Genomic DNA, 26482 nt, shown 5'->3' with positions numbered 1-26482 from the left:
CTTTCAAAAATCATTGCAATCAACGCTTTGAACAGGAACATTTATGCTTTTTGGGGGTTTCGGTGAAGTGCTCTTTAAGGTATAAGGGAGATCAATTCATATTTGCTTGAAATTTCCCAAAAAAATTGTCGAAAGATTTCTAACAAAAATAATTTATTTCGAACATTTAAAACGTCATACTTGATTGTTTGAACGCGTTCGTTCTCTTTTTGTAACAATTATTGTTCATTTAAGATCTCTTAACAGCGCAATTTAATCAGTGTCATTGATTGTAATGATTGAGATAGTCTCTGAAAAGACAATTTTTGAAAAGACAACTTTCGATGGTCTCTGAAAAGATCAATTTTCGAAAAGACAATTTTCTGAAAAGACAATTTTCTTCAATTTGCTATGAAGAGATTTGTCAATGACTTGAAGGACAAAGGAATAAACCATTCAGCTTGTACTGAAGATAATTCAAATTTGACGGGGTCTGCTGAACAAATATTTCAGCGGACAATGTGTTGAACTTGACGGAACACTTTAACCGTGTGTAGATCAAATCAGAAATTAACAATTGAAGGTATTTACTCTAAAGGTTATGAATCGAATATCATAAATCAATACACGCTAGGTTCATGCGTTTTTTCAGTAAAAAATCTATCGAGATTTACAGAAATGTTAAAATTTTAATTTATATACAACAACCAGAATCTTAAAAAAACTACTCGCTGTTGGCAATGGAAGTACTAAGCAAAGAACTTCTGGCTTGAACAATTTCAAATTCTGGTAAAAAATATTATTGACTACTCGCAGTTACCCGGGTGTCTTTAGGTCGGGTGCTTTTATGTGATGGAATTTGACATTACTGACTAGAAATAGGACTGTCTTAACTGCTGTACAAAAATCTAAACTTTGGGCCAAATTAAAAAGAATTCAGAAAAAAAGTATATGGAACAACTTTAAGATTTTATCATTCCGGACTAAAAGTAAACATAAAACGATAGTGCCTGGAGTCAATAGAAGAAGTTGAACTGCTGAATTACCTTTGATAAAAGCCATACTTTGACCTGTGATAAGATTTTGTCTGACATGCGGTCATTGCTCAACCGTTGAACGTTGTTCCTCCCCTCATCAATATTGTAGACTTTTCATAGAGTCTGGATATTGAAAATGATTGCAATATAACTATTGCTTTTCGACGAAGCATTCAACTCTTCAGGAAAATTTCTTTACTAACTTATCAAGAATCAAAAATTGTTTGGCTAAGTTCCGTTCGGATGTTACCTCAAATGGCAAGCAATGGGTTTTACGGTCCAGTAAAAATTATTTTAATATTTTATCTTGCGCTCATTACCAGTGGCGCTAAATTATCGAGGGAACACGATGCTTACCGACTTCCCAGAAATTATTATCCTTCCGCGCAAATTATTAATTTAACTTACCACGCCAATAAAGATCTTAAATTTGAGGTAAAAACAACTATCTATCACGATAATGTTGATGAAGACAACTTTAAGGACATAACTATTCACGCTTACAGACTGGAATTTACAAAATTAGAAGTTTCGACGCTAGATGGTGATATAATTGATAGTTATTTTGAGTTTGTGGTGCAGTACGAAACTTTAATCATACATTTAGAAACAGAGGAACGTTATCCGAGGTTGAAAATAGTCTTCGAGTATGATTTTAAAATTAAAATGTTTGGGTCGCGTAACGGAGTTTATGCAGTTCCTTCTTCCGATAAACCTCCATACGAATTGGCAACCATGTTTCAACCCTCCTTTGCCCGAAAAGTGCTCCCTACTTTTGACGATCCCTATTTCCGGCTCAATTTTACATTTAGCTTGAAAATTATACAAGATCCTGGCAAAACGCTCGACACTGTGCTTTTCAGCACCCCGCTAATATCCGAGATCTCAAATGGCAGTGAAAGGGTGTACGAATTTGAGGAAACGGTTCCGCTCCCAACGTATTTGGTTGCTTTTGCTGTTTTAAATACTAAAAACCATCGTTTGTTGTTAAACTTTGACTATTTTGGAATTCCCATTCGATTTTTTCAACTTTACTCCAACGCATTTTTACACTACAAAGAGATCCGTGAAGTTGTTCAACAAATAGTCCAATTTACGTTGTCGTATTGCGAGAGTCGTTTCGAAATTCGCTGGAAAATATCCCCGAAGATTGATTTTGTTTTGACAGTTATGGATAGATCAATTGGGGGAATGGAAAATGCTGGACTGATCACGATCTCAAGTGAAACTTACGCATCTTGCACGCCACAAAAATTTTCGATCCGGTAATGCTCTAAACTTTTCAACAACCAATTGTTAACGAAAACGTACTTCAATGAACTAAGATCTAATTATTTAAGTCGACGCTCCGTAACCCCCCAGAGGTAGGTGACAGAGCAAATCAGCGCTGAATCCGTCTAACGACATTCTATTTTTCTGGATGGCCAGTACTCTGTTCATGTCACAATTTACACTGGCCAGTCTGATTTTTTTGTAAAATTTACGTCATGAACAATAATATGTTCACCTTAACTCCCGCCAATGAGGTTTGTATTGTCTGCGATTCGAATTTCAGCGTGGGTACCTATAATATTTAACTTGTGAAGCATGGCGTACACTAAGCTAAATGGGCTTTGTGCTAATCGCCTACAAACTAGCTTAATTATAACGAGTGGGTATACTACTATAGTAATTACCAGTTAATTAAAAGCTACAGATGAATGACAATAATCCGTTCAGATTTAAATTTAGGGAATTAGTCATTTTCAGACTATGGATCACAAATTTAGCCTGGGCAAACTTTATGATCTCAATATAGTCATAATGAAGAAAAATTGCACATAAAGAAAAACGAATAATCTGGAGACGCAATGTTTCATAACTGAATTAAGTTTTTATTCTTGAAGTTTGGTAGCTCAGCGCTGAAATGCTCTGAAACTCAGTGCGGGACAACACGAAAGTATGCGATATTTCGTCAACTTGGGTGAAAAAAATCTGTCGACACGAATTGATTGTTAAAAACCCATTTTAAGTATGAGAAAACTCATTTAAAATTAATGTAGAGAGTAGTGTGTTCAATTTATAATATCATCAATCTTAGAACCATAACTTCAATCCGTTATTAAGAAAAATTTGAACATTGCATCAAATTGACGAGATAAATCAAATTGTTACAAAGACTGGAAGCAGATATAGATTAACCTTGAAAAAAAGAAAGATAAACATTTTTAATAACCCGACCCAGAGTGTGGTATATTAAGCTAACAAAGTTGCTACTTAAAATAGAACTTGGTGCAACGGAAGAATGTCAGCCTGCGGTTCTGGAGATAGTAGGTTCGAGTCCTCTAAGCTCTAAATCTTTAGAAGTATAAGGAGAAAATGCACACCACGGTTTGATTGTTTCAATTGGTAAAGTTTAGATAAATTGTTCTGACCTGGTGATATATTTATCATTAGTTGAAATCGTGCTTGAGTTGTTTGGAATCAACTAATTTTAAAAGGTAGTAGTGTAATAACCCAGTTTGTGGTATATCGAGCTCACAAATTTGCTACATAGCAGAGCTTTGTTGCAACTGTAGGAGACAGTAGGTTCGAGTCCTCAAAACTCTAATTCTGTACTACATAATTGAGTTATCTAATCTACATTTGTGTCTGTTACACATTTATCGATGCCTCGAAATTTGAAATGCGGAAAAATTTATGTCTATTCTTCAATTGAAAAAAAAAACTGAAAATGAATCAATTATGTCATATGGTTTAAATAATCGATCACCCGAGACGGTTTACTACAATTCGGTAACTGCAAACAACTGACTAAAATTAAAACGTCTGAAGATTATGGTAAGTTGTTTTTTGCCAAATCATGTCAAAAAAAATTTTATTAAAAACAAGTGAGCGCTCTTATTGTATCAAGAAGTTTAAATTTAAAAACATAAAATCATTTCATCCTTTTAAAATAATCGAAAACTAATGTTGCCTTTAAAAAAACAAATTTGTTGCTATGATGTATGAAATTGTTCATTGAATGGAGGTTCAAGAACTGTTCTGCTAGGAGGTGTCAGAAACTCATACATATATGTCTAATAATAGGCACGGCCAGTACCCTCCAATTACTGCCAAAAAAATCACTTAATCTAAGCACAGTAACAAAATTAGAGATCATCAGGAAAAAAAAGGCAGATATTTTGATGAAATGGCTTTAATTCTGATAATAACTCAAGATTTTAATTAAACTATTATGAACTTTTTGACTTTTCAATTCAGAAATCGACACTTCTACTTTAGCCTTTCAATATCCGTGTTTTTATTGCGCTGTCAAACTCAGCATCCAGTTTCCTAGTTTGTTTCTACAAATGAACAACCTCAACCTTCCTACAACATTATTTTTGATGACAAAAACCTCGATATCTTTTATTTTGGCAAGTTTTTCGAAAACAGATATGTTTCAAGTATTTGTTCAGGTTTTATTGTCTGACAGTCAGAAAAACGGACATCAACGGTTATTAAGATAAAAAATATTCTGCCAACAAGATTGTTATCATTAGAAGGCCCGTCCAGCGTAGAGTATATTTTCGTTTTTTACAGGGAGTTATCGAAGTTTAAACTTCTGAAAAAAGTAGAGTGAATTCCGTCGTTTTTATTCACATTTTCCGGAATTTTTTACTAAAAATTCGTCAATTTTGCTAAAACTTCTTAATTGTTTTTAAAAAGTGTTGTTCAACTTTTTAAAGACAAAAAAACTATTGTCGACTATTTTTTTAAATTTTTTTACGCAAAAATTTGGGCTAAATGTTTTTTCATCAAAAACAGCACGAAATAAGCTTATTTTGTTGTCCACTTTGATTACGTTTACCGGAAGTGAACACCCAAACACCCCTAACACAGTCTTTGTAGACTCAAAAAAAGAGCTTTTTTATTCAATTTTCGTTGAGAGTGCTCTGTAATAAAAATTTTGCCGTTTTGTGTTAACTTTAGTCGTTGATTATTAAAAACGGAGCAATTAATTTTGAATTTTTAATGACAAAATATTTATATCTATAAAATTTGACAAAATAAGTATTCCTAATGGACGAACAGCATTACCAGGTCTGGTCTTGACAAATCTTGGACTGCTACAATCCAAAAATAGCTCGGATTGAAATCAGTCAGTCTTCTTTAAATTGGAATTAGTTTATTTTTTTATATTAATTAAAGAAGAGAAAATTTCAAATCGAAACTCAGTAAAGAGAGGTCCAATTGGCTTCCTTCGCAGCTTCAATTTAATGCATACAGCTTTATACTAGAAAGCTTTTGGTCGTTTTGACTTTTAAATTTTTTTAATTTTTAAATAAATAATGGCTTACTGAACTTTGACTCTATTTTCTCCTTAATTTGGTCAATTTATAGCTTAGTGTCAGCAAAGAAAAAATGATTCATCCTTCTAATGATTTAAAATGTAATCTCTATTGCGGTTCACGCTTCAAGTTATGGTTTTCGGGGTTTGACACCAATAGATTCCACATTTTTTTTATTTTTAGTAATTTGCCCATTTTTCACGTTTTTTTGTTCTCGTTTCGTCACATTATCAAATTGTCGACATTTTACATCTTAACATTTTTGGCGTTCAACAAAGGGCACAATTGAACAGAAAAAATTCTTGAAAGGCATAAATTCTGGTTTTAACGGCTTCGACACTAATTTCTCGAAGAATTTAATTGAGTTTTTAAATTTTGTCTTTAAGTGTCTTTATATTTTGTGTTCCTAAACGTATAAAATTTCTTTTTAAATGAATGGCAAATTTTATGGGCTTTTCATAGAAAATTAGATGAGCCGATGTTCTGATATTAGTAGATAGCTGATGGCTTTCATGACTTTGAAATCACTTGATTTCCAAAATATAAAGAACACTTTTTAACTTCGCAATTTTTTTCCTTTTATTGTCTGTTTGTTACTTGGTCTCATTAATTAAAAGCCAAATAAATTATTATTGATGTCAAGGGAAATTATTAAAAGGGATTGGTGTCACAAAATCTAATGTTTTTAAAGAATTCGTTATTGGATTTTCACAAAAAAGTCATTTTTGGTTTTTGTCATGTTTGACGTTCTTCTGTAGACTTATGACATATTCTGGATCATTGCAGGCCCCGAGGGCTTCCCTTGGACGAATAAAAGAACCTATTTAATGCTTTCATTTTGTAATTAATGGCTTTCATGACTTAGGAAATAACATTTTTCAAAAAAAAGCAGCAGCACTACATAATTTTGCCCCTTTTTCTTTTTTTTTCTTCTTTTTACCTTGTCTCATTAGTGAAAAGTCACATACTGCATCATGGGTGTTTAAAGAAGTTGCAATCAATGAAATCTTGAGGGCCAAAATATGGCTTTATGAATTCAAAATCGTTTTCTGCCTAGTTTTAATTGTTTTTCTGTTTGATGTGTATTTGCTGTTCTTTATTATCCGCACCCACAGGTCTTAATGCTCTTCCATCGAGGCGTTAGTAACCGTTAGCGTATTGGATATTTTTATTTATTTCTAATGGTTTTCTTAATTATTTGTCTTTAAAAATAAATTGTCTGTAAAAAAAATTAAGCGAAATTTTCAACTTAACTGTTTTTGTTCTTTGTTATCTAACTATTACCAAGCCTTATTATGGAATACTCTCATATCTTTTCTTGCAAATTACAATTTTTTTTAGTTTCAGTTCTATCTGACGCTATTTTGACTTTGTTATTATGTTTTGGTTTTTAAAACGTACATAAAGTTATTTATGTAATTAGTGTTTGTTGTTGTTGTTGTTTGATTTTGCTGTTCATCTTGACTAGCTTTCTTAATATCTCATGAATCTAATGCAATTTTTTTCTCTAAAGTGTTTTTTGCTTTGGAGGCTATATTTTCGTTTATACGCCAATTATTGTTTCAAAAATATTTGAATTTTTGTGATTTTCTATCTGTTCCTCATTTGGTAGACAATTATGCCAAAGTTGCGGATGAGCGATCGCAAATTAGCGAGTTTCCTTGTCTTTTCTGAATTTTTATTCCTTGTTTACATGATCAAAAGGATGTGGTACCAAATGATGAAAACAAGATTTAAGGATTTTTATCAAGTATTGTCTCATTTTTATCAATTATTCTCTCATCCTGTCAAATGAAAAAAAAACGTGATACCTAGTAATTTCGATTTAGAGGCAAAAATAAAATGTTCTGCACAATGTTCTAAGTTGTGCAATTTTGTTGCGTTCCTGAGAAAACGAAGTATTATGGCTCCTTCTGTGTGAGGGACCCTAATTTCAAATACATATTGAGAAATGACAAAACCTCTTAAGTCAAAAAGTAGTCCTGCCTTATTATAACGATAAATAGATGTGGTTGGACTCGAACTTCTGAACCCAGTGTGAGGTTGAAGGCAACAACGCTCATAAAACTCTATCGAGACCAAAAAACTATTTTTATGATCATTTCTGTCTGAAATTCTGAAGGATATATACTTCTATGGTGATCAATTCGCCACAATCAAAATGGTTTAGATTTTTTATATTAAATATTAAGTTAGGACCTAATTTATGTTATGATTTCACAATATATATTTCTTGGTTCGATTTCCTCCTCTTCTAATTACTGTATTTCACGCCTCTGAAATCAGCAAAGCTTCAAAAATGTGCCTTCTTTTAGTTCATTTTGCAAGCTCCCATTAGTCTGTGAGTAATCTTTTGCAAAACATGGTCTGATCAATTTTCTCCGCTTTCAAAACATACTCTGATTGCGTGAACTCCTAATTGCAACTGATTCGCTCACTATTTTGCCACTGATCAGACTATTGTGTACTCAAGTCAACCTATGATAAGCTCATCGAGGACCGAAATAATCTCTAATCAGAACATGTACTTATTATCGTCCTAACTGTCGTGCGCTCAGACACTTTTGCGATTTCAAGGCCATGTACGTCGAGCGCAGAACTGACTTGTGAGTGGTTGAAGACGTGATCAGAAATGACTTCTGTCCAGGAATCCGACCTTGAAAAGTCTTAGTGAGAGCCAGTCCAGGTAATAATTGAATAAATAGATTTGTTTAACAGGTACTGTGAGAACGCTTATACGATTATAATTCATGAGATAATACACCAGTGGACTGGAGGACTCATGACTAATGAATGGTGGTCCAATGTATGGCTCAATGAAGGTAATTTTTCAACAACCAACCTCTACTTTGTGAATAAAGAAGACTAGCTCAGTTACCAAATAAGTCAAAAACTAAAATGGCAAAGTCCGGGTTTGGATATGAAAGTCATTCCATCAAAATAAGTTTTGGATCTTTAAGACCATCGCAGATATCGACTGTATTGTCCAAGATTACGCAATTCAATTTTTTGGGTAGGAGGCTTCTTTTGATAAAGAAGAATCTTTGTGAAAACTATAGCTTATACTTTTAGACTGAGAGTTATACAAGATCTGGGGCCCCGGAGTTGCCGCACATAGCATTTTATTAATGAATCATTATATTCCAATTTCACTCATCACTGAATCCTGTTATTTGCAGACTAAATAAATCTGACAAACTGAGCATTGAATCAGCATAAACTTAATGATGACGTTTTGAATGCTGTTTGTCTGTGTATGATGAGTCATGCATTCTAGAATCACTAGCGTTCTGCTGTTTCACTGCGTAGTCACTGCGTGCTTTACATTACCCCAATGGAGTTCGCGATCTCTAATATTAACGCGAGGGTTTTAAAATGTGAGCAGACGGATCCGATTCTAACATAATTGAAAAGCATCGAATTTCTTCCTGTGAACACTATTATCCCATGTTTTAAATGTATGACTAATTATATTTTCAGTTGCGTTTAACTCCATCTACTTGTGAGATTCAAAATTCAGTTAACTTCACAAGCGAGGAAGTGTAAACTGTAGAAAAACGTGTAACTGTTTTGCAAAAACTTTATCCGTTTTCTGCTACAATTTAACTGGAATAAGAAAAATTTGGAATAAAAATGATTTTCAAGATTTTTATTGAAAATAACGTCTCTATATGTGTGCAAACTTTCGAAAACATAGCTTGTGTTTCACAAAATAATGTCTGTTTGCATGCAGGAGTGAATGGGGGCTTGGAAAGTTTGTGCATGATAATCTGATCTGCAAGAAAGTCCGAGCCCAGGAAAAATTGCATATTTCAAGAATAACCAGCAAGCAATTTCATTGAGTTGAAAACTCTGATTGAATTTAAAAAAAATGCTGTCAAAAGTAGGAGTGAACTCAAATTAGCCCAAAAAAGTTGGAATATATTTAACCCAGTAATTTGAGAACTGTTTTGATGTACGTTCAAAGAATTCTTTTATCGCATGTTTTTCCAGCCCTTGTCAGATTTATCCTTAGATTATCTAAAAATGTCGCAAACTTTACTTTTTTTTAATTCAGATCGAAACACATGATTGAACTGAGTAAAAATTTTGACTGTGAACCTTACCACGTCAGAACAAAATACCCAGTGCCACAGTGCCCATTGTGGCCAATTAATTACCCACAACAATAAACCCAGTATTTGTTTCATCTGTTAATGATACCAAAATGACTAAGCATAATATTTTCTAAGCAAGATAATTTATAATTTCTTAAACTTATCAAGTTTTTAATACAAGAAAATTTCATGCTACTGAGCGTTGCTAGGTAGTCATTGGCACAACTAACAGGCGTGGGAAGTTTCTCGATTTTAAAAAGAAAAAGAATTTCCGTTTGATTTTCTTATTACATGCGAGAAAGAGTTTCAAACGGAATTTCCCCCATGCGCTTTTACCTTTGCCTCGTTTAATCATTTATTACCATATAAGGGCAAAGATAATTCGTTTTTTATGTACTAGGGGGAAAACAAAGCGATTTGGAAATTAAGTTAATTAGGAGATAATTAAAAGAACCGGTTTCACTAAATGTGTCAATTTGTACATAGAAAATGACTGTAATAAATTCGGCAATGACTTGTGGGCCTTGGCCGTGCCTGAGGAAATTGTGAATGGATTATTGCACGGAAAGATCAAACGCAATAAAATGGGTGTTAAGTGCGTTGGGTTTTTTTGATTTTACCAATATCAAAGGAAGTTTAATTTTCGCCATTTTCAAACCTTTGCTGTGAAAAATTCTAATAAAGATTCGGGCAAAATAGATCAGAGACTCGATTTTGCAAAAGAAACTTTTACTAATATTCAACTAATTTTCAAGGCTTCACAACCTTCTTCCAATCAGAAGTTACCCGGGCTTTGGTCAAGTTCAATCGGCTATCAATCAATGCAAATTCAATTGTTTCGAGGCCCCACTCATTGAAAGAAATGGCAGTTCACGACGACTCGCACAAAGTGCTCGCTGTTAAAAACTTTGATTTTTTCGGATTTGCTCCAGACTTCTACCACAAAGCTGGATATGCTGTATCATTACTAGACGCCGCAATGAATGATAACTTGATGGTGTGTATGGGTGTTATACTTGCAAAGTTTCCCTATCAATCAATGACAGCAAAATTTGTAGTTGACCAGTTAACAGATTGTCCGTATTCGACAGTGAACGTAACAGAATTCATGCGATATTGGCTATTTGATGAAAAGATTCCTATTCTTAAAATTGAAGTACGACTAGGATCAAATACCACAAAGTTTCAGAACACAGTGAACAAAGCATTGATCACGTATTCGTTTTTGTGCAGCAGTTATGAAAAACTTGAAAGTGGCGAATGTCATGAACGGGAATCGAACTTCCAACCTCATTTTGCTGTCGTATTTCGAGATGTCAACAACCATGTTTTACAGAACCCTATCATAGTCAACGAAAACAATTCAATGGCGAATTTGTACTTTGACCTTGAAGCAAATCCGTTGTATTTCATAAACGCGTATGACCAGGGCAATTTTTTGGTTCATTACCCGGATGAGGTTTATAACCAATTTTTTGTCTGGATCAACGACAAAATATTTGCTAACAAAATAAAGCTGGCACCCTTTTACAAGATATTCGTAATGGATATGTTCGAGCTTTCACGACGTGGAAGAATTAATATGTACTGGTTGTACATGGTTTTGCAAAACCAAAACCGACTGGATAAAGCCGGAATTATTGACACACACCAAATTGAGGATTTTGAGGAATGTTTAGACTACGATTTGTTTGCAAATTTACCCAGAGACGCGACCATCCAAAAATTTGGCTGCAATTGGAGGCAATACATGGTTAAGATAACATGTGGCGAAAAATGGGATGACCTTGTTCAACATAAGAAAAATGCTGGGAATAAAGAATGCAAAGTTTGGATAAGAATGTTTGGAGAGAAGTTTGAACAACTTTTGGAAGACAATTACGACAGTGCAGACTTTTCCCATTTTTAAAAAGATGAATGAAAAGCGAATGAACATCCTAAGTTCAGATTAAGTTGGGTGAAGGTATAATTGTACTTAATTAGCAACCACAAAAAAAATCAAAAAATTGCAAATCAAACAAAAACCAGAATTTAGCTCAGGGTCAATTTCAAGTTTCTTAAAGTTCGTTTCATTTAGCTTACATTTACATCATCACGATTTATGTCAGGGGGGGGGGGGGCTCTCAAAAGTTGTATCATTTTATCTCTATCAAATAACCTCCCGCACTCTGACATTTTTCACCTTTTGACAAGTTACTCCCCCTATAACAACAACAAGGCGGCTCGTTAATGTAGGTTCGAACATAATGTTCCGACCCGAGCTCATCTACATTTTTGATTTAATTGTCAACCAAATGAAGAAATAACAAAAATAGAAATTTGAATTAAAACAATCGTTACACAACCTATCTGCTAATTGAATTACATAATGCCACGCCCTATTACAGCGCCAAGGAGATCTGACCTTAAAGAAACTACGAGACAATAAAACAACCAAAAAATTAGCAAAAAATAAAACTTCAAGACAAAAACTGAATATCTAAATTTAAAAGCACATAGTAGCAACGTCAAAATGCAGTCAGATAAAACCTTAAGAATTCAAAATTAATTTAATTTCTCCTAACCATATATAGGAGGCGAAGTTTTCTTAATGAGACTATGTTACAAGTCAACAAAGGGAACGATCAATGAGGCGAAATTCAATAATTAATCAAGATTTTTTAAAGCAAAAAATTTCAAAAGTCTTAAAAATCATTAGCTTTTAACTAAATAATCCGTGATGAATTACTACAAAGTTACTACAAAACCAAAAGGCCTTGTCATTGGGTAGTTTAATCTTAGAAACGAACTAAAGAAAAACCTGAAAAATTAGAAAAGATTTGCGAAAACACAAACTATTGCTAACATTAAAATCATTAGCTTTTATCTGAATATTATGTATTTTTAATTCAAGTTTTCTTTCTACTAATTCAGCTGCAGGAATTATACTGAGAGATTAAATAAATTTATTTGGCCACATTTGTAAACCATTGGGATCTGTTTCTACGCGATTGTTCTGAAAGAAGATAAAAAGAAGCGCAAAAAATGACCACTCAAAAAAAATTTTTGAGAACGCGTATTGTCCAACAAACAAAGCATCGGTGACAAATAAAATCAGTAGATATGTTATTTCATGGAATACAAGAAATTGGAGGTGACCTCTGATTGATGAATATAAGTTACAATTTGACGAAAAGAACAACAAAAACTGAAAAGTTTGAAAATTGTTTGAAAATGTATATCATAAACTTTAAGATTAAAGACTATAAACTGACTAACTGATTCGGGGAATATCATTTATTCCCACCTCAATTACAAGCTTAAGAGACTTTTCAGCAATTTGCGGCTACCTAAAAAACAAAAACAGGCAAAAACAGCAATTTCAAGATTGAGCAAGAAAAGTGTCGAAGGCATTAAAAATGATTTTTTCACAAAAACATTTTCTGTGTTCAATTATTTTTTTTCAACATTTGGATCCTTTTTTTAATCTTTATAGTTTCAAAAAATCAAATAGGAAAAAATACATTAGAACCACGAAATTTTTCAGAAAACTCGTAGTATCAACGCCATTAAAATCATTAGCTTTCAACGGAATCCACTAAATACACTGAATTATGCCTCCATGGGACAACAAGTTTTTTGGCCATTCACTTTTGGTCAATAAGACGTTACAACAAGTTGTTGAAGATAAAAAAACAACAAAGAAATGCAACAACATAAATTTCAGTAATAAAAAGTGCCAGAAGAAAGTGCCGAAGCAATTTAAATCATAAGTTGTTCTCTGAAAACTTTATATATGATCCGTTGATCGTTTTCCCCGAACAATGGGAACTATTACTATTAGGATAATGAGATAACATTTCAAAGGGATTCATTTCAAATAAGAACAAGTACACAAAAATTTCAAAAAAAATGAAAACTAGAGGCATTGAAGTTTTAAAACTAATAGGTAGAAGATAAAAGCGCTAACCAGATTCTTTTTGGCTGCATTAGAAAAAAAGGGATCCTGTAAGTACTACGATTGACAAACAGTCCACGAAGAAAGTTTAGGATCGGTTAATGTTCAAAAACAAATTCGAATAACTTTTTTTAAAGTCTTAACAGCCATTAAAATCAAAAGTTTTTAACGGAGGTCAATGACTACGCTTAGAAGTAACACGAAGGCAGGAAAAAAATACATACATAGATAATCAACAAGAGATCACAGTATATCTTAAGACTATGAAAACAACAACAAAAACATGCGAAAACCAAAATTGAGTACAAAAGTGCGAGAAGAAAGTTTCGAAGCCGTTTAAACATTTAGCTTTTCTCTGAAAACTTTATCTGTGATCATCCACTGATTGTCTTTACCAATTCAATGGGATTAGCTTAATAAATGGATAATGTGTATAACATTTGGATAATGTGATAAGAGTTCAAAAGTAACCAATAATACGAAAATATCCAAACCTTTTTAAAAAAATTTTGAATTCTTATGTTATTGAAGTCATTTAATTAATAATTAGAAGATAAAACCACCAACAAATATTACAAAATTTGTTTTATTTTCAGTAGAAGGCGAGTGGGTTCTGTCAATACTGATCCTGACAAACAATTCATAAAAAATTTAAGATTAATTAATGTTCAAAAAAATTTTTCGAAAAAATTTTTTTTTCAATAATTAACAGCAATTAAATGCGAAAAATTTCAACGGAAGTCAATAAATACGCTTAAATGTGCTTCAATAGGACTAAGAGGATGTTTGTCATGCATAGGTGATCAATAAGACATCACAACAAGTCAATGACTATGAAAAGAACAACAAAATCAGGTAAAAACCAAAATTTCAGTAGAGAAGTGCGAGAAGAAATGGTCGAAGCCATTTGAAGCCATAAACTTTTCTCTGAAACATTTATCTGTAATTCACTGAACGTCTTCTTGGAGCCAATAGGAGCAGTAAGTTTTAGGATAAAGTGATAAGATTTCAAAAGTAACCAAAAATACGGAAATATCCAAAAAAATGCCCAAAACTTTTTGAAATCTTGTGTCATTGAAGTCATATTACTAAAAGTTAGAAGATAAAACCGCCAATTAGATCAAATTTGGTTACAGTTGAACAGAAAAGGGCGCTGTCATCACAGGGACTGAATTACAGTTCACTATAATAAGTTTATGATTGGTTAATTTTCGAAAAAATATTTTTAAAGTCTTAACAGCCATTAACTGTCCTCTCAGAGCACTAGATATGCTAACTTAAATCTGATTACAGAACATATTGCACTGATAGTCACTGAGCCCATGCCATAAAAATAGTAAAAAAAACCTCAAAAATAAATCCAAAATTTCATTTAAAATTACTAAAACTCAGAGTCGAAATGAAAAAAAAAACATGAGCAATTCCTTCAAAACCATTTTTTTTGTTCATTGGGTTTCACTTGACTGTAAAATAGGTTTGTCATTAATGGAACTTTGTTATGACAAGTGACTTGTCTCTAGGTGACTTAAAAAAGCAAAAAAAATGTAGAAAATTTTTATAAAAAAGGAGCTATCAAAAAACTTTCAAATTTTTTTTGATAAACATTAGGATCTATTAGGAACAAAAAATTGGTTCTTTTTTGGCAAAAAATTGAAATTTGAAATACTTTTTTCATAGAAAATGTCTTAATTTGCAGAAAAATCACACTAAAAGTGAACAAATATACCGTGTTCACACAAAACTTCAATCCTCGATAACTCCTCGAAAAAACGAAAATCAAAAAAATCTTTTAAATTTTCATTTCTACGCTGAACCAGTTTTTTAATGATACCACTCACATTTCTCTGCGATGAATATATCGATCGGTCAAAATTGACTGAACAAGAAAAACATAGCAGGACAAGTCCTGACGTACAATTCAAAGAATTTTCATTGACTAGGCAAACAATTAGACGAAGAAGAGACTATGAGTGAATTGGAAAAACGATTTCCAAAAAAATCAGTTGAAAAATTTTTTGAAAAAGGAAACTGAAAATCGATGTCAAACTGCCGCATGTGAACATAAAACCATAAGGGAGAAGTAGAAATTTGGTTCAAACAAAAAACTAGTCCTAGAATGAACTATTAGTGGATTGGGAAAACCACTTAGAAATAAATTTTACCAAAAAACCGAAAAAAAAACAGTAAAAAATCAGAGTGAAATTGCCGCATGTGAACAAAAAAACCACTAGCGAGAAAGCGAACTTTTGTTTAAACACCGTTTTCTCATTTCCCACTCTACTTCAAATTTGGAGCGAAAAAATTTCACGCCGCAAAAACACTTGCTTTTCGCTTGATTTCCTGTTTCGGCGTGACCAAAATCACTACTCAAATTTGACTTCAAAAATCATGAAAATGTGTGAACAGATCTTTAAAAAAATATATAGCCGGAAGTTTTCCGGAAACGACTCGAAGGAGAAAATTGCCCATACTTATGACTAAACAACTAGAAACTATTGTGAACGCTGAACCTCCACAGAAGTCATTAAAAATTTAAGCGAGAAAAAAAACTGCATTCAAAAACAAATTGATCAAAAAAAACTAGAAAAATTTAATGAGTTTTTTTTAATAGTTCAGGGAAACATAAAGCCGAGTAAAGTTCCTTTGCGATTAGAGCAATAGAAAACTCGCAACAATGGGCAAGTCATAATAGGCAATGAAACTTGTCTCAGATTTAAAAAAACTTCTAAAAAATAAGAAAAATTGTTTAAAATTTCTCAATATTTCTGTCATTTTTCCTAAGAAAAAAATGATTTAAACCAGAAAAATTTTTTTGTCAATTGGTATCTGAATATTCTTTAAGTAAAAAGCTTCTATTCAAACCCGACTTAAAGCAGTAAAACAAAAACAAACAGGTAAAAACATTAAATGTCGTCTAAAAATCAGCAAAACGGATCAAAAACCTCCAAATTAGCATTAAAAATCAAATTAACTACATGAAACCTTCAATTCCTATCAAAACAAACCAGAAACTATTACAATAGCATAACCAAACCTCATAAACATCAAAAGTCTCAAAAAACTGCTTTTAAAAGCCGCACGTGAACAAAAAAATTTCGCTCGCTTGGAGAAAACTTTTTCACACATCAATTTTTCGCTCTCAAAAACAGCGGCATGAACAAAAACAACTCTCTTTTCGCTCCACTCTTCACTTTTATTCAGCACCAAAATCACTCCAAATTTTTTCACGCGTTTCACTCCAATAAAAAAGATTTTAAAAAAAGGACTTCTCCAATACTCCTCTTCGAGTCGTAAAAAAGACAGCGCCTCAATATAAAAGACAGCGCCCCAAGTTCTTCGAATTGTAAAAACCCCAATTGAGTATGTATTTCCTCCCCGCCCCACAAGTGGGGTCGGATCAAAAATGGAGGAATGCATGGATTTCATTCGGACCGGGTAGAATCTCTACTGGATCAGATTAACATATCATTAATTAATGGTTTATTTTGCTGATTAAACAAATTTATGAACAAAATCATAAATGGCTCTAAAAAGAGAGTCTCTATTAAGTAGTTTCTTTAAAGAAATTTACAGTTTATTACGCCGCAAAACCTACATTAGGCTTTTTTCGGCCCATTTGACCAAATCGTGGACAAATGCGACAATACCGTGTCACATTTGACCATGATTTACGTCACTAATTTCCACGGTCTTTTAGCCTATAGCTAGAGTTCTCGTTTTTATTAATAATGATCGAAGATAGAGTTCAGATATTAAATTTTGTTAATTACCAAGATGCGTACGTTGAAACCAGCCATTTGCCTTATTAATTATCAAACAGTAAATTGAAGAACTCTCCTCGAATAAAAAATCAGTTCGGCTTCCTTTGGTTTCTCCTTGATTGGAACTTTGTAAGCTGTTTTGGTTTAAAGGCAGCACGAAAACACAAACCGAGAAGAAATGTGACTGATATTTTCCAAATTTTTCAATTTTCAGCAAAAATAGCCTTACTGTCACTGTTCTCCACATTTGCTTATAACTTTAATCTTAAAACAAGCCTTGAATCCCCCCCGAAAAAAATTCAGCAAGATTGCTTATTTTCGTTTTGTTATGTACGGTTCATACGGCTGAATGTTAAACAAGCAATTGCAAATTGACGTTAGAGCCCTTGCTGTGTCCTTGTTACTATGTAAATAAGTCAGTATTTCCTTTAAACATTGATCAATCAGAATAAAATATTTCTAAACGTTCAAATTGCGTTCTAATTTACTCAGAAAGTCGGGAAAAGGAGCAAATAACATACTTTCTGTAAAATTTTCTGCATAATAAATAAATCTCTTAAATAAGACGTACTTGGACGAACTTAATAATTTCGGTTTTTGCTCGGTGTGAAACAAAACAGTGAACGGATCTGATCTCAAAAACAGTATCAAAAACAAAAAAACAGACTGATTATTGTTAAAAGAGCTTCAAATTGTCGGCTAAAACAACAGCTTGCTGTCATTGCTATAGGCCTAAACCGTCCCTTTTTTGTTGTTCTAACATCTCGATCTAAGATATTACCTTGAAAACGTTGATTTTGTTTCGTTACATCACTTTGTGATATAACAAAGAATTGAAATAATCTAAAAGTGTCCCATACCTATACGAAAGCGCCACAAGAGAAGTAGCTGAGTTGAAAACAACAGTCCACTGGAAACTTTCAGATGGCGTTCTTTTACCATAGCAAATGCGGAATACATAATGCGTTTTATATGGAAAGAATTGTAACGGTACCGAGAAGAAATTCGAGTATGACGATACCGACAACGCCAGAAACGAAGTTCCAGTAGACACACTGAATGCCCCTCCTCCACTCCTTACAAACATTCAACTTTATAGGCACCAGCGTAATCGGTGCCTCAACGACTTAAGTATTGTACGTCGGCCCGTTCTGCCACAATCGTAAATAAATGCTGCTTTATTTCCGCTTTCTGGCCAAACCCAACAAGTAGCTCAATTACGTCTTTTAAACGCCGGCCAAAAGCCAATTCTTCTCCCGTTACAAGCAACGCAAATTCCCCAAATCCACTGACTGGCGTAGCAATTTTCAATGCTCCTAACTCACCCAGTACCCTAAAACCATTAAATAAACCTTTCGCCCCAGCGCTTCAACCTCCCCTCAGTCCTCCAGCTGAAACCTCAAATGGGAAACAAATTCATCTCCCTTTATTACGGCAACTTACGTAGCTCAATCTTTTGTCACATCCATCATGCATCCAACGCAAATTTTCCACATTCAACACCTTTTGTGAATGGTCGGTCAACCACATCGGCCACCCTTGTTCCAGCGTTGAACAATGTTGACCTCTTTAAACAGTTAGCTGCCGCAATCGCCCACTAAAAGAAAAAACCAGTTGCCTTGCGCAGTTTAATGGCGATCCACTATAGTGAAATGAACTGTATGGTCGAATTTAGAGCACACATATGACTTACAGGATTAAACTGTCTGACTGAAGAACAGTTGAGTTTTGTGTAGACAGTGGTTACGGGTTGAACCAAATCAGCTATGGTTGAACTCACCTAATGCGACGTAATGTAAAAAGACGCATGGAGACACTTAGAACGCAATTTTAGCCAAACAAAAGCCGTTTTAAGTGGCATTTTGTACAAACTCAGCAGCTTTCAACGTTCAAAATGCACCATAGTGGTGTGATACACAATACAATTCTCGTTTTAAATTCTGCGGCGCTATTTATTTAAAATTCCTTTGAATTTTGTTTTGGTGTAATTTGCCCGACAAAACTTTATCTTTATTTTTAGATCATGGTTTGAAGATCATTATTAATTGTAGAGCTTCTTCAAATTTGTTAATATGATTCATACTCTAAACACGCAGGCGACTTCCTGTTCTTTTGCCGCAATTTCCTAATTCGTTCTTGTTTATAACTTAATAGTAGTAGTAATAGTAGTAATAGTAATACCGAATAAAATCTGTCTCGAAGTAACGAAATTTCGGTATACAAAGATATACGCGAGTTCGCACCGCTAAATCGAATTAAATTTCACCTAACAAAATCACAATTCAGTACACATAAAATTCTTGTACGATATGGCTCAATCAGTAGCTCGATAATCCCGATAAACAACCTTGGCCATCGAGCTTTTTTGGGAACGGGCAAATACAGACTCTAACATGAGATGGCGAAAATGGCGAATATCAATTGAAAATGCAATACTGGCACACGACAATGCAACCTTAGATACACGTCTTGTACGAAAATCTATTTAAGTTAGACGTCCTCCTGAACCCAAATATGAAGCACCCATCAAAGGTGCAACACAACGAACTGAACGAGAGAGACAAATACGCAATAATAAACTTTCGTTTTTTTCTAGAAAAAAAGTGTGATAAAATTGAACAAATCTATTACACTCTGAAGGAGCTAGCCGAACATTGTGATTTTGAAAACCGTAATGAGACATCTTCATTACAAATATGTTAGATGATGATATACAACGCGAAAAACTGAGTGATACAGTTTAACCAGATAGAGCTCTCAGCATTGCAGTCAACATGAAAATGAGCCTTCAGAACCACCAACGAATATCCTTTCTCAATACAAGCGGCGTAAATGTAATTCAACAACTCAATTGATATCGTGGCGCGAATGCACGTACCCAGCAAAGAGGCAGAAATAACTTCAACCACGAACCCAATGGCTTCTTCTGAAAATGTGGACAGAATTTTACACCCAAACACCATCAGGTTTGTATCGTCTTTGGTTAAAAAAAATGTAAGCACTCTGGTCATCTCAATCACTTTGCTAAGGTATGTCGGAAACAACAAAGCACATTGAGAAAATTCAGAAGACCAAAACTTAAATTTCATTAATTATAATGAACAGTTCGACTGAATATGATTCTTCTGATGACATTTATGTTGCAGTGCTAGAACAGAATAACACAAATAAAATCGCACCGCAAAACATGAACATTCCAATTGGCATTACAGAATATAATTTGCTAGTCGATTCTGGGAGTGGATTAACCGTAATTAAATTGTCACTGGCGAAAGACATCATGTATAATTGTATCCATGTAAAATGATCGGATTAAAAAAACCATTATTATTGAAGCCTTATCAAACGACACAATGGAAACTCTGGGAAAATTGAAAACATCAATAAAATTTAAATGTTGGCAAATTCCACGTGCAAAAATTACTGTTTTAGCAGATGAATTTCAACCTATTCGGGGATCTGATTTAAGCGAAAAATTTGGCATAACAATCACGCAAAGACTTTGCCCTAAGGTCGGTACCGACGACATAGACACTCTATATATTATTAAAAGGTCAATAGCGAAAGCATTCCCGGAATTACTAAGTCGAATTGGCAAATCACAGCATCAAACAGTAAATCCAAAAGTCCACAACAACTATAAAGTCACACACCAAAAAAGAAGAATACCTGTTCATCTACAACCAGAAGTTGAAGGTAACATCTCGAAAAGTTTAAAAATTAAGGACAAATTGAAAAACTGTCGGAATTTTCGGTTCAATATTCCACCTAAGGTAATAAAAGTCGAAAATGATCAGTCGATTAAAATAAATCTGGATTCAAATATTTTAAATAAATTAATTCATAAAAACAATTACCAAATTCCTAATATTGTCTCTTTAATTCGAACGGTTTGACAAACAGTATCAAATGGGCCCAAAGAGACAGCAGATTTCACTTACGCTCGATTTACAATTTGCGTATAGCGAGCTCATTCTAAACGCTCATACGGCCCGCCATTGTAACTTTAGTAAAGTAAGCGGTAATATAACTGGCACATACCGTCTCGAAACCAGATTTTAAGTCTTAAAAGATATGCCAGTGGAGTTTCAAAAGGCTTTCGACTGCTTGTTAATGGTAATCACTAATACTTTTTTTTTCTGAAGGATATCGTAACTTTAAGCAGAGAAAAAAAATCAAAGATCGCTAACCTTTAAAAAAGTGTCGTAGAAGATTGGATTATGAGAAATTAAGAATAAATTAGCAAAATGTCATCTCGCAAAAACGTAAATTGAATGGCTCGGCCACCGCATCACCGCAAACAAAACAGCCGCAACTCAACAACCCAATTTACCAACAAACTTTAAAAAGTGAGAGCCTTATGGGTTCCGTTCATCAACTTGGTAAATATAAACCAAATTTGGCGCGACTTTGCCCACCCTTACGTTCATCATTAAATAAAAGCACAAATATCATATGGACCGAAGAACACGAAAAATTTTGAAACCAAACTATAGCAAAAACAGCTGAATCTACAAAAAATAAACACGTTAATCTAAACCGTATGGAGCCGAGACACGTATAAAATGTGACGCCTCAAGAAAAAGGACTCGGATGCGCTTTAGATCAATTTGCACATGATGGCTGGCAAACTCGCATTCGCCTTGCATTTCTTCAACACAGTTGACGAAAGATAGAGTATTAACGAACTTGAGTTGTTAGGCGTAGTTTGGTCAATCGAACATTTTAAATACTGTCTTTAAGATAAATCTTTACGTTATTACTGACTCTCGGGCTTTAACTTTCTATTATGTGTGAAAAAAGAGTAAATAAGTCGTATAATAGTCGTCTCACAAGATGGGTTGGTCAACTATTTCCTTTTGATTTCACACTTGATCAACTCCGTGGCTCCAAAATGGGTTTGGGGGTTTAAGTTTTGCAGGAACCGCATCTAGAAGCCGCTAAATGTCAACTTACGATAAATAGTTCTTTGTTGCTAATTTGGATGCAATCAAAAGCAGCGCTGAACGCTTTCGTTAAATAGCCAAAATTATATGGACTTTGCGAAGTGAAAAAGGGAACTTTATGCCAACGCAAAAAGTGTGAATACCAGCAAAAAATACGTGGTGGATTTGAGGCGCGACATCGCGAATATTCTGAAATCCGTAATAAGGGCAACTTAATTAGCGAATTAAATTACGATCACTGCAATTCTAAAACCTCCACCAACAGAACAAACATTTCAAATTTGCCTTTTTGCCTCTAATTGCTCTCCAATTCAGTTGGCTCCGATTAATTCAAATTTTCAAAATTTGCCCAGCCATCCAAACAGGTCTAATGATATCAAACTCAGACGACAAAACGCTCCACAATATCCGTCATGCCACACCCATAATAGTGAGATTCGCATACCAGGCCGGACCCCAAAAAGCTCCAGAAACTGCTTACACGCCCAGAAACGGCTCCACATCTGGATTCGATAAGACAAACGTAACGACCACACCCAGCTCCATGGATGACCTCTACGCAGACTCCTTTAATTTTGCGCTTTCTAAGATCTTGGCTTCTACTTTGATGGCCAGTTTGAACTCAAAGCCTCCATTTCGTAGGAAATCCGCGACTGTATTAAGACTGACAACGAAGACAGATGTCGACAAACCTCTCCCTGTATCCACAGTCAATTGAAAGATCATCATGTGAAGAGTGGCTGTGTGTGTGTGTGTGTGTGTGTGTGTGTGTGTGTGTGTGTGTGTGTGTGTGTGTCTGTGTCGATAACATCGCATTACCCAACTCCAAAAAAGACGAGTACATTGAAGCAATACACCTAATGTATCCCGGGAGCTGGGACATGAGCGACATGACTATCCACGCATGGTGGCCATATATGCACCGCGATTTGCTGTCTAAAACGGCAAAGTGCTACCCCTGTGTGAAATTCAGAGTGCATTTCATGTACAGTGGAGGGTTTCAATTCCCTCTTGTGTGATCTCGGATTTAAAGAGTGCTGCGATTCTCAAAAAGTCAAGGCGCACAACTTTATAAAATTACCGCCGCATAAACGAGAATCATGGATGCCAACAACTCCGTAAAGACAAAGTTTGCGTCAAATGAAAATGCAGCCAAAATGCAACACGAAGGTTATCAGAGGCCACAACGATTTGTCTTGACAGCTTCAATGTAAGTAATCGGCTGTGGGGTTCACTTATTGTCAAGGAAGAGACACTAATGATGCCATTCAAGCTTGCGGGTGGAGCAGAGCTCTTTTCCTCTTGTTTGCGTGGTAAACGCGTGTTCAGGAAGTGCTCAAATCACCATAAGTGTACAAGGTAAGCCCGTGGTATTAATCAAAAACTGTGTGAGGTGATACCTTCCAAGTCATTCACTTGAGAAATGACTGGCCACAATTCTCTGGCATTCAATATTTGCTCAGCAACAAACATTGTGATTGAAAAAACACTTTTCATTATTTAACTGCTTACTCTTCTACATTGGAGCGCCTGACAAATCGCTATTATACTCCTAAAATGTGAATGCCAAGCCTGATTGTACTTGTATCAGATCTTTTATAGAACTAATATTTCGACAATTTCTTCTTCGTTTTCACAGCTTCAGCCCAGTAATTTAGGAGCATCGCTTGATTTCCTCAATATCTCAATAATAATTGCTCTGCTGGCAATGTCCACCGGATTGTGAAGCATCAATTTTTTCATGTATCTCAGCCCCTTGGTCGGCACCAAACACTAGTATTGTTGAAGCCGACCAAAGACTGTAACTCTGTATCTTGATGTCATGTTGTCTGAATCTATGTCCGTTTAATCCTACTGCATTAACTGCTGTTGCATTTCCAATACTCTCATCAAAACCACTCGGCAATTTCTAAGACAGCAAAATACTTTTTCTGTTCTAAACCTAGATAGGACTGGGCACAGCTTGTGTTCTCAGATGCGCTAGCACACAAAAAAGAAGTTCCACTTTGTCCCTCATGGTAATGAAATATATTTGAGCATGCTAGTGTCAAAGTTAGTCCCTCCACTTTAGTGTCTGTGCTATTTTACTGGGTACCAGTTCGACGTCCCAATGTTGTCTTTTTTGTTCCAGATGATCGTCAAATGTCGTAATGAATGTCTGAAAGGAGCATGTAGTACATTTGGGTCAGATACTGAAGAAACTAGAAGAGAGGTCTCCTTCTGGGTTATGATGATGAAGACTATCGTCACTATCATCCCATTGGAGCCCAAATACAAATGTTCTCGCTTCATTTGAATGAACATCAAACTGATTGGTTTTCCATATTGATTTGAAGCTTTCCGGTATCTACGCGGTCACTTCATCATTATTGCACAGCCATTTCTTCATCTCAAATCCATGTAGTCAGAGAAGAGATTTTGACATTTTGAAGCAAGTTGCTTTTGCCTCAATTAAAAATTCATCCATGCTGACTCGTTTGTGCACATCGCTGAACCTTTGGCTCCGAAAACGTGTCGTTGGTAGAAGTACATTTGCACCAGGTCACTTATTTTTAGTCTCCATGTAGAGCTAAAACAGCACCTTTCCCGTTAAGGAACTCACACTTGCTGAAACTTTGAACCCGTCAGAGTAGTTGGTCCTTCAAGAGATCTATCTATTGTTCCAATCAACCCATGCCGTAAGTCAGGTCAACCCGGAAATTGTTGTCTAGGCGTATTTCTATGTATTGAAACAATGCAAACACGGTGGAAGATGCCGAAATTGGCTAGATTTAGCACGGGATATAGCTGCGTTGTAGTTATTTAGTAGTTTAAAATCTGGTTCATTCCGCAGTTTTCGCACTCATTTCGCTAACCAGTAAACAGTGTGGTACTTTTGACCAAACTTTTTGATCGCATTCTTTTCATTGATATACTGACTGCGGAATGCGCTTTTCAATAACTACTAAAATTGCAAAATTCTCTGCTTCCTTCAAATCATACTTGCCTTCCAAATGCAGATATTAAGCCTTCTCCTGCCAGTCATGGTTTCACCGATTAACCACCATACTTTCATTTAAACAGCGAAGGGTTTACTTTGTTATCGCATTCTGCTGTCCGATGCCATTTGACGATCGTAGGCATTTTGATCGAATTGTGTTTGAAAACTTGTTTGATTTTTGTGTGATCATAACTATATTTTGCAATTCGATACACTCCAGGGAACATTGTTTTTAGAGGAACTTTTTCTGTCTGCATATCATTTGTTAGGTGTATGCTGGCTATATTATGGGTTACATCGTTGCCTTTGGCTTGCAACTTCTTTTGGAAGCTTTGATCCATGATTGATACAGTGTACCTGTTATCAAGGAGAATGTAACTATTCAGTCAGAGAGGAGCATCTTCATTTGAGACATGAACTACATGAAGAAGAAAAAGAGTGGCCCCGTTAGTTTGGTTTATTATTAGTGCGCTTACGCTGACTGTGTGATTTCTCACACCCATCTGTTTTTCTGAGTGTAGCAGTCAGTTCTGCTTTTTGGTACATACGTTCGATCCACAAGCGTTGGCTTTGCAATCTTTGGTGGCATGCTTTTTTCACGGACATCCGTAACATGAGCGAGGTCTTCTTACTGTAGCATAATGATCATGATTTTCAATCTCTTAAGTAATGGACTGCTTGCAACTGGATGAGTGCCATCTGCTGAGCGATTTGATTTAGCTTTGAGTATTTAACAAAGACAACTTGTGCTTAGGTTTGATATTTTAAGAAATTTTATCTGTCTTCATTTTGACACTCAGCTTTAAACAATGAAATTGCTTTATGCACAATTGGTGTTCTTGATAGCAATTTTTGCGAACAAATTTAAATGAGTGCAGTCATGGTCATTGCCATCGAAAGAGAACCACCTTTTTTCTCTCTGAGACTCCCTAGTGGATTATCAACTGCCATATACAATTTTGAACTTGATTGAAGATTGCCAATATCTATATACTCTATGTGTGTTCACAAAAAACATATACAAAAGAAGAAGATTAGAGTAGGCTCACTGAATCGTGAAACCTCGGCTTTCTTTGCTTGACAAGCTGATGTGAGTGTTCAAGTACCTCGAATAATGTCTAGGTATATTTTTCATCCAGAGCTTACGTTGAAGCACGTTTGGCTCTAATTGGTGTTCTGGTCTCCTGACATTGTTTTATTCAATTCCCAGATATCTCTTTTTTCAATAATTCACATTCTTGGAGCCTCGCAATTCAGACATCTCCCATTTCAATCGACTTGTCAAGGCCTTTTGATGATTGAGAGCTTCAACATCATTTTCTAATGCTGCTAATTGAAATGCACCTTATAGCTCTGGCTCTCTTTCCGGAAGCCTATGCTGCTTCTCCAAATTTTTTCATCTGCTTTTTTATCACCACTTTTTAATCAAATT

At 34.8% G+C, this 26482-nt stretch overlaps 1 protein-coding gene across 1 annotated transcript; it reads left to right on the top strand.

Moving 5' to 3' along the window:
- The first annotated feature begins 1067 nt into the window (after positions 1–1067).
- LOC142345341 (uncharacterized) lies at positions 1068–11460 on the top strand. Its single transcript, XM_075397348.1, has 3 exons — positions 1068–2281; positions 8048–8151; positions 10182–11460. Exons 1-3 carry the CDS (start codon positions 1260–1262, stop codon positions 11333–11335), a joined length of 2280 nt encoding a protein of 759 aa, XP_075253463.1. The 5' UTR covers positions 1068–1259; the 3' UTR covers positions 11336–11460.
- The last annotated feature ends 15022 nt before the right edge of the window (positions 11461–26482 follow it).

This window comes from Convolutriloba macropyga, chromosome 9 (genome assembly GCF_964194025.1).
Source record: "Convolutriloba macropyga chromosome 9, txConMacr16.3, whole genome shotgun sequence".
Lineage (NCBI taxonomy): Eukaryota > Metazoa > Xenacoelomorpha > Acoela > Convolutidae > Convolutriloba > Convolutriloba macropyga.
Note: the sequence above shows the minus strand (reverse complement) of the source record. Positions and strands in the feature narration are given on the sequence as shown.